This window comes from Achroia grisella, unplaced genomic scaffold (assembly GCF_030625045.1).
Source record: "Achroia grisella isolate CSIRO2021 unplaced genomic scaffold, CSIRO_AGI_Agris_v1 utg501, whole genome shotgun sequence".
NCBI lineage: Eukaryota > Metazoa > Arthropoda > Insecta > Lepidoptera > Pyralidae > Achroia > Achroia grisella.
Genome location: NW_026712897.1, coordinates 735610 through 746077, shown reverse-complemented (window position 1 = coordinate 746077; position 10468 = coordinate 735610). Strand labels below are relative to the sequence as shown.

The 10468-nt window shown below is 33.1% G+C and overlaps 1 protein-coding gene across 1 annotated transcript; it reads left to right on the top strand.

Annotated features, from left to right (window-relative positions):
* The first annotated feature begins 212 nt into the window (after positions 1–212).
* On the top strand, positions 213–9870 carry LOC131846120 (uncharacterized). The gene is made up of 2 exons (XM_059195345.1): positions 213–577; positions 8238–9870. Exon 2 carries the CDS (start codon positions 8260–8262, stop codon positions 9139–9141), a length of 882 nt encoding a protein of 293 aa, XP_059051328.1. The 5' UTR covers positions 213–577; positions 8238–8259; the 3' UTR covers positions 9142–9870.
* The last annotated feature ends 598 nt before the right edge of the window (positions 9871–10468 follow it).

The following is a 10468-nucleotide window of genomic DNA, read 5'->3' as shown; positions in this document are numbered from 1 at the left end:
AATTCAAATATTAGTAACAAAATTTTCTAAAACCTACGGAAATATTATTAGAAATGTTTCATTTTTATTTTACTGCATGAAAGTTATTATAAGAAAATTCAGAATTCGAACGCATCTTTCTTTCGCTTAGTCAGAGGTAGCTCTGAAAATCATGAATGAATTTTTCAAATTCACATTTTATTATGTCAGTGTCATAATGTCAAACTCATTTCATTTCTATAAAATCCAAACTGAAAATAATGAAAATTGATTTTTGTTGTTTTTTAAATCAAATTGAATAATTTATCATCAAATTATCAGTTTAGTTATTTACTTATTTTGTTGGTAATTATTTTCACAAAATAAATTCGATAATTCATGGATAAAACCATACATTACAGATACATTGGTGCGATCTAATAATAAGTAATATCTATAGATATTTTATTTAGTGCACAATGTAGTTAAACTTGGAATGTTTTCAATGTATGAGTGTTTGTATTTTTATCTCAATTTGTCAAGGACATGTTTATAATAAATCATCGCTACCCAAGGCATTCGTCAAATTCTGCAGGCTACGGATCATGCTCTTCAGCTGGTAAATATTCATTCCTATTAGCATTCTTTCTTGCATTTTTTCCCGTATTTTGACATAAAGATATAATAAGAGAGGTATATGAATCCACCTGTTACATCTAAAATGACACTATTATAAAAAGGTGGTAATAAACCACATGCAATTGCAGCTGTAACATATAAAGCATTCTAATATTACCGTAATTTTAATATGGTCTATTTATTTTTATGCTATTAAAATATTTGGTTCTTGTTATAAACAAAATTATTTTTACTAACATTTCATTAATGCTAAAGATTTCACAAAATAGAGGAGTAGTTAAAATTAAACTAAAGCATTCTTAATTTTTTTTAATAGAACAACTGTATATATTTAAGAATAAATTTTAAGACTAAAACATTAAGTATAACTTTATAAATATATTATTTATTAGACATAAAGCTTTCTTTTTAATATGTATTGTGAAGGAACTATTCTTTTTATTATAGTACTTTTTACCTATTTCATGTTAACAGTTAAGATGCAAAGAACACTTCTCAGTTTTCTATACATAACTGTATCATGCCATATGATTCCATGATTTCCCTGCGATCTACTTAATGTCATTGACTCTACTTCTAATTAGGATATCTCATTTCTTTTCTCTGTTACTAGAATAATTTATCTGATGTAGGCATTTTTTCCATCTTCATTCTTTTCAGCGTTGACAGTGGTTTAATTATTTGTTTTTTTTATCTTTAACATGGATAGTTGTGATTTGTCATTAGACATAATTTTTAATTTCTTTCCATACACATAGATTCTGGATATGTTTTAGTATGGTCTTAAGATTTAAATTTTTTACTGATGCCTAATGGGCATCAGTAAAAAATTTAAATCTTAAGTATATGTAAAGGTATATGTAAATATATATGTAAAGGCATTCCTTTACATATATATTTTATTATTATTATTTATTAGTATAGTATATAGCCTAGTAATTTATAACACCTACTTGACTCTACAGACTGTAGATCTCTAATCTAAGAGAGAAAAAAATATACTAAACTAAATATAATAACTGTGCAGATTTTTAAAAATAAATTTAAAAAAATACTCCTCCTCACTCAGAAAACTGTGCCGTGATGTGTCTGCACTCCAAGAGCGGGGTAATGCAGGGTATCCTAGTATCACCAGAATTTATGTTTATGTTTATTTTATGTTTTCAGTGTGTAGTTTATGTTTGGTTTTTATTTATATATGGTATTATGTCGTAAATGTTTGCTTTGTGTTGTCCGCCTGGATTTATGTATCTATGTGTATTATTATTATTATTTTATTATATTTATTGTATATAAGGTGTCCGCTGAAAACCAGCGTCGTGGCACCCCGTCACGACATATGCTGAGCGGAGACCTAGTTGGTACTCTAATTATTAATATAAAATGTAAACTTAATTTTAAAAATTATTTTCAGTGTACCAATTAAACAATTTTCTTTCTTTTTTTTCTTTCTTTATATATATTTTCTTCAAATTGCCAGTCTATTTAAATTTGTGTACCCTGATCTAGGCTTATCAAGTGTTGTGTTTACAACACCATCCACAGTTGATAGTGCTGCTGACTTCCACATCTGGGATAGTAGATATAAAGATGTATATATTCTTACTAGCTGATCTGGTAAGCACTGTTTTGCCACATAAATTAATCAATTATTACCCTATTACCTAAAAAATAATAAATTAGGGGTTGACGGAAAACGGGTAAAAACTCAACGTTGTATCTATTTTTGAATGCTGTATCATAATTTTTTTTTTTTCAAAAACTAATTGTAATTGGGGTGAACCATCCTTGTCATTTAAATGGTTTACGGCCTATTCTGAGATTTAGTGAATATACACAAAAAATCATAACAATCCTTATGTATGTACAAACACTGTGACAGGAGAATATTAATATATGTATATTAGATTATGATCTAAATTTATTGCAAATATGTATATTAGATTATGATCTAAATTTATTGCAAATATGTATGTTAGATTATGATCTAAATTGGTAGCATTCAGTTTCTCAACTATACTCCTGTGAGTCACTGACGTAAAACCGAACGGACTACCACAATCGTGCTGTAATGTTTCCGCATAAACTTTTTAGACGGTAGAGGGGAGGGTAACAAAATTTAAGAAACATTATAATTGAGGATTTTGCAATGTGGTATGAACAATTTAACAGTCATGCAACTTTCAAATGCTTCATAGAAAGTTTCTTACCCGTTTATTTAAGTTTCTTAAAATTAAGAATTGTTAGTAATAGCGCATAATTAATTAAGTCTTGGAATCCTAAAAATAAAGGAGTAGAGAAAGAACCAGAATTTGCTCGCTTTCCACCTTCACGATGAATGGGGCATGCGCAGGTGAAGTCGCGGGCGACACCCAATAATTATATAACACAGGCTGATAAAGAAGTTGCAAACATACAGACAGATACACTATCGCATTCATAATATTAGTATGGATTCAGAGTAATAAAATCATGTTCCATGATATATCGTTCTAATATGTTTATAGATAGTATGAGTATGTAGTAGATCAGTAGCAAGACTCAATCGGTTTTATACGCACAATAAAATTGAACAATTAATGTTGTGCCGGCATTCGAACTAGTTGGTTATAACATTATACAAACCAGTCGAGAACTCGAGATCCTCTGTCCAGAGCGGATGCCAAAAATAAGTCCTATAGATATGTGTATGTATATATAGGGACAGCCACGATATACTTTTGTTTTGTGATACGATAGAATTTGTTCGTAACGCGGAAGTAGCTGTATGTGTCAAACTTTACACACTATAGATGATTTAGGTAGGCGTACTAAAGTAGGCGCCGTCGGTAATTCGGTACTATATCATAGTTCTTTTTGTTAAACAAGATGTTTCAGTACAATTCCAGAGTAAATATTATTCTTTGGACGTATTTTAAGGCCTCAGTGGTCTAGCGGTTTTAGCATACTTTATTCGGATGATCTCGGATTCAATTCCTCGCATGGTGCAAACATTTGTATGCATAAGTATGACTGTTTGTATCGGTCTGGGTGTTTTCTATATGTATGGTATATGAAACATCCTCCGTCTTCCTTCCGTCATGTCGGGTGGACATGAATTACATATATAAACCTTCCTCTTGAATCACTATCTGTTGCTAAAAGATCTAAGCGAACAGACAGCGGAAGGGACTTCATTTTATACTATGTAAAGATAAATAATTCTTGGGACTAGATGGCGTTGTGTGAATAACCTGGACAATTCACACAACGCCATCTAGTCCCAAGCTAAGCATAGCTTGTGTTACGAATACTACAGATAACTGATAATTATAAATTCTTTTTTTTTTTTATATAAGATGCGAAGGCGGAGATGGATGCTAGTTATATTATAATAAAGAAGGTTTAAATAAAGGTCCATTACCACAATATAACATCTTTATTATTAAAAAAAAAGCTTCAATAATTATTGTTGTAGGTGTTTATTCAAGTAAGGCATATTATTGTTAGATCGACCTCCACACGAAAACCTTTGTTTATAATTCTTGGTGAATCAGTCACGGGTGATGCGCGTCCTGGCTGACCTGATTTTGTTTAACTTTATATCATTCATCATTTATCGGAATGGATGATATTGACCCCATAGCGTATACAATTGGTGTATTCTGGTCGCCTTTTAGTCATCATAAACAAAATAAAACCTATAATAATCATCCCCTGTTAAACAAAATTGTTACATCGTACAGGGACTCCCTACAAAAAATTTAGGATGTCAATGCATCTACGTCTGTTTGGTATAACATACGGCCGAAATGTCTAGTCTGAGAACGTAAATTTTATACATGTTTTCTAAAAATTGACAAGCGTAACGCCATACGACAAAATAATAAATGGTAATAATAACACTCATAATCAATTTTTACGACGTATTTCTATTTTTGGAAGGTACCTTTACTTAATAGGATAACAAGTAACATTTCAAAACTATTTAGTTTTGTTTTAATTTTATTTCTTCCTACTATCGTAAATATTATATCGACGTTCTCCGCGTAATAACGTTTTCACAATATTTATCCATTTATTTGAATATTCATTTATCTAGGTGCGTCACATAAATTGATTCGATACTGAAACTGATAACAAAGAGCCTACATTTTCAATAGGTACTAATGTACGAAGGCTTTGTTACCCTTACTTCGTTTGCGTAGAAATGGTACTTTGTAATGATTTAATAAGTAACCTGCCTTTTATCAGGGTTGGACGTATCTCCATAAAATTTAATCAAATTTCTTTAGGCGTTTATCCGTGAACAACAATCAGTGAGACAGTTAATCTGATTTGTAAGCTATACATCTATGCATATAAATAAAATTGGAGTGTCTGTTTGTAATATTGTAATATAATATTAACCGTTTTTTACTACATGCATACGGAAGTAAATACACCAAAATAACATTTTTTTACAATTTTTGTCTGTCTGTTTCTTCCGGCTAATCTCTGAAATGGCTGGACCGATTTTGACGGGACTTTTCTTGGTCAAAATCTTCTTGGAAAAAATCATTTTTTTAGAAAAATATTTAGTATATAATTCCGCTACTGCAGTCAAAATAACTTTTAGAAATTTTCTTTTCGGTTGAGAAAAAGCTTTAGCATTATGATAGTGTACAAATTCACATGGAACGATTGAAAGGATATTTGTGCGAATGGATAATAGAGTCAATCTTGCAGTTTTATTCAACAAATAACAGCACTCACGAGCTAATAAAATAACTGGTGCTGCCTCATCAACGCTCGACTCACACTGGTACTTCAGCTTTGTCGCTATTTTTACTCTCATTGTTTGTTGGACGCAATATATCGATCACCTGCATTTATTTAGAGCAACTGCATCGATATACTGCGATAAACAATAAAGCAAATCACGTTCGTTTATATTATAGAATGTTTCATTTGAATTATATTATAATCTTTAATTCGGCCGTTCCTCTGGAAATATTAAAGAAATATTTTCTAATAAACCACATACGTATATCTGTAACAGATTAAGAACATTGTAATTTATAACTGAAGTCTCATGTGTGGCTTTTTTTTTATTTTGTGCTACATACACGTGCAAAAAACGTGTACTCCATACTGAGTTACTTACTATAATATAAGTAATTGTTCGTATCTTTTATGTATGTTGTGAAACATGAGTACATCTATAGTACAACTGGCAATACAAAATGTGGCAAATAGAACATGTCGTTCACAATCATGAGTAAAAAAATGCTCCAACTAAGCAATGGCGCTTATAGTACGTGTAAACTCCTTGTATATGATGTATGTAGTAATTAGGTAATTTCGAAACCTTTTAATTATAATTTATATAATAATAATACGTTCCATTACTAGTGAACCAACGGTATTTAAAATTATTCATAGTTTCTATAATAGAATGTTTCAGTTTGTGAGACGGATAGACGTACATGCGTAAAGGGTTTTGTTTTACCATTTTGTTCAGTATTATCCAAACTTAGTGACTAAAGTGAAACAAAATGCAAATAAATTGTCTATACATATATAAAATAAATTATGACCCACGAAACTTCGTCTGCATTATACGTTAAATGTGCGTCTATAGGAGAGGTATTTAATTATTATATGTTATACTAGCCATCACGGCAAACGTTGTTTTGCCATATAAATTAATAATGCTATAAAAAATAAGGGGTTGGTGATAGAAGGGTGAAATTTTAGGGTTGTATGTATTTTTTAATACCGCATAATAAAAATTTTAACATAAAAAAAATTTTAGATGTGCCACCCTTAACACTTAAGGGTATAAAAATTAATTATATACGTATTCTCAGACCTAATGAATGTACATCTATAAAATTTCATCAAAATCGGTCAAGCCGTTTCGGAGGAGTATAAACATGTAACCTGTGACACGAGAATTTTATATATTAGATTTGACCCGCGGAACTGTTCCCAATTTTTGCATTATTCTTCATTGCAGCTCTGCTCTTGTCGTATCGTTGTAGTATGACGTTATGATTAGGCTATCGCCTATTTATTGAGGTAGACTGTACATTAGGTAACATAACGATAGCCTATTCAATAGAATAGTATAAAAAATTGATCGAATCTCCAGTACTATACTTTAAACATCGAAACTCGCAAACATAATAGCTTTATACTTTTTATACTTGAATATAGCGCAAATAGAGAAAAGAACGACGTCAACTTGCCATAGATAACTTTGAATTATTTAGCAAATAACATTGTCTCGAAACGTCCTTATAGTTATTAGACAGCACGATATTTTATAATCATGTTCTCGATGGTGTAGATTGATTGTTATGGTTTATTTTTATAAATTTATTGACCAGCAGGCAATTGATTCATGGAAAATACGGCGTTAAAGTGTTTTCCCTTACACAACACCTCAAATACAATGAGGTTTGCCCTTGGCATTAATTTATGGGATTCCTGAAATATTTTCTGGAATATTCACGCTTTAAAATTATGGTTAGTTCGATCGTTTTGTACTATATTTTTAGACATAATTTTAAATAATCACTTTTAGTTTGATAAGACTTAAAAGTCCTTGTTGGTCAAGAAGTGAAACTGGTAGATCTTTGTGGGGAATGAGTTAAGGAATTAGTGGACCTCAATAAATCTCAGGACAATTCATGCAGCGTCATCTAGTCTCAAGCTAAGCAGAGCTTGTGTCATTGGTATTACACAACTAATATAAATACATCGATACATGTTTTTTGTAAATACATACATAATATACGTATGTGGGGGAAAGGGGATTGTTAGTAATGTGGACTGTTGACCCTAATAATGTACTATGTCAGGTTGACCTCCACGCGGTTCCAAATCATCGTGATAAATTCCTGATGGATTTGTCACAATGGACTAACTGACCTGACCTCATGTACAACTTATCACCCTCCACTGGTGCCCCGCCAGCGTTTTAACACAGCCCGGTACATGATTCCATTATCATCTATTAAAATATATATAGCTATTTATATCGTTTGTATCGGTTTAAATGTTTTCTATAAAACACCCAGACCGATACAAAGAATCATACTCATTAAATACAAATAGTTGTGCTGTGCGAGGAATTGAAGGAAGTAAGGCGGTGTGCTAAACCGCAAGACCACCGAGGTCGTCGAGGATAAGAATGAAATCTAGGTCACACATGTATTATGGTCATCTTTCCATGTTGGTGCTTTAATGTGATGTTGTAATGATTTTATACATATAAAATCAGTAATCTGAACCTGAAATAATATCTGAATATCCTATTCTATGAAGCTGTGATAGAGTAAGCGTGTCCTAGATTTATCGAGGCTACGCCGCAACTGCCAAACGGAAGTCGTGACAACATTGTTGTTTGGTCTCCGCAAACTTTGCTTTGGTAGGAATAGAGAATTTTCTTTTTTCTATTTTTTGTCTAGGTACACATAAAAGTTATTTTCATGATAACACGAATCGTAAAAATGCTGCCTACGTACTTTGTACAAAGCCTTGTATGGTATATTATTATAAATAAAAATTCTAGTATGCATTATTAAATAGCTGATTCTGATATTAAATTGTATAATAATAACTGTGAAATCCTAAAATATGGTAATCCTATCTTCGATATACCATTGTTACAGGCGATGAACACTTGACCTTACGATGGAGCATCGAGATGGATGGGGAGGCGGAGATTTGGGTGCAGCTGAAAACAATACCGATCGCTTGCAAGCAGCTCGTGATCGCGTGCGTATCGAATTTTACGCTACTTATGACGTCATGACCGGTGTGCGCATAGCCGCCACCTTGGGCGGCTTTTTCGCGCTAATGGTATTTCTGATTGTTTATAAAAGCCGAAGCAAATCTGTAAAGGCTCTTAACGATCCAAAAATAGTAGAACTAGCTGAGGCAGTGGTTGCTGAAGAGCAAGCGGTTGAAGAAGAGCGACAGTTAACGGCGGCTATAGAAGAGGCTTTATCAGAACGAGCCCGTTCACGGCCTTCTATTAGCGAAGAACCGCCTTGGCCACGGACTTCTCGCTTCGCATCGTACGGCGGTGGTTATGGAAGTTTGTTGGCACCACCTCGTCGTTTATCAACTCTTCGTGGTGATTCATTACCGGGATCTGCATTACGATTTGCAGAGAGGCGCCCCTCAGGTGGAGCTAGGGATAGACGATTAAGCTCCGCGACTTGCTCAAGTTCTGGAAGTTCGTATTTGGAACGTCGTGGTTCGTCTGTAGTGTGTGCTTTACCAGAGCGTCGGTTGTCGCCATGCCCAAGTGAGCGGTTAGCACCACTAGCCTCAGTGGGTAGTGTGGGGCCGTCTTATGCGGTAGAATGCGAGTTAGTATCTGTGGGCGCAGACTCTGTGTTTGCTGAAGATGAAGCAGACTCTACGGATGATGAGGTGGAGCAATTTTCGACGGATAGTGGTGGCGGTGAGGCAACGGCACTCGGCGAAAGTACTGAGTTAACGAGTCGACCCACGCCGCTACCGTTGAGGTTAGATCGTGCCTCGCACTCGCGAGAAACGTTGTTCTAGTCGCTGGCACATGTTGCCGACTGTTACATGTTACTGGTACATGAAAGTATCGACTTTTTTTTAATAGTAATTTAATTTGAATTCGCATTTAACTTGAAAAGAACATATCAGATTGAACTTTAAAAGCACATATCATTTAAAGTTACAAATCAAGAGATCGGTCAGATACCAGAGAGAATGGAAACGCATAGGAGCACGTTATTTTTTTTAATAAGTAATTAATTTGTTTAAGGAATGACAAATTTAGAAATATTTAAACTATAAAAATAAATTGTTTTGAAGCTATTCTCGCGTAAATTGGCTTATCAATTGCTTCCTTTTAAATATTATAAAATAACAAAAGTTAAAAGAAGAAAGTCGATATTTTAATGTTTATAAAATTAGGAATAGTATGTAAATAGTTTGTTTTTGTTAATAAATTGATGTTTCGCAATGTTGATGTTCACAGATTACGATAAACTGTAATTTACATGTATATTTATAGCCGGATGTATATTATCGCTCGTTTTTTTGCTAACAGCCTAGTTGATTGATATGGTGGTGTGCTGGTGTCGTTCAGTCTCGGAACTTAAAATCCCTTTACCATTAATCCTGTGGCATGTACACCGTCTAGTGTTCTTTGTAAAAGTATTAGAAAATAAAGATCTGCCGAATTAGTCTTTTATAGGCGCATTAAATGTATGTACTTACTATTAATAGGCAAGTTTAATAGTTTTCGAAGAATTTTTAACTTCTAACAATGGCCATTGTGTTTATAAAGTTTTCATCTATTACCGGGCTAGGTGCCAAGCCCACTGAAAGTGGGTATACTATAATTTGAAGTTTGCCGACTCAATATGGTGTTGTAGATAGTACTTCTACTTGTTAGGGTAGATAGTCGTCAGTGCAAAGTCAATTTGATAACATATAATTGTATTATAATTAGTCAAGTAACTACCCTTAAACGAATGGAGGGCACATAAGACCAATTCGTCCTTTGAACAATAAATAAAGTCGGTAGCGGCCTAAGATATAAACGTTGCTCGTAACAATGTCCTTTTCTAACAAAACTGCCACTGTTCTTATTTTAATGGACACCAGAATTTTATTGATTCTAGTGTACCAATTCCACCGCAGGCCACGGCGGTACGCGGTCCCAGTAGCAGATTGACTCACACAAGTCGTTTTTATTGCGATTTAGATTTACGTGTTAGTTTATGTAATGTTCGTTGCTCGAATTAAAAAGAGCTCCCTGTAGTCTGTAAAATGTTGAAATCTATGTAAAAAAATTGTAAATATAAAACAACATAATATCTGTTGTTTCATTTTTCATGACCACATTTTTTTG

What these genes read in the sequence shown, in the direction of transcription:
- LOC131846120 (XM_059195345.1), top strand. Translation starts at nt 8,260, where the DNA reads ATGGAGCATCGAGATGGATGGGGAGGCGGAGATTTGGGTGCAGCTGAA.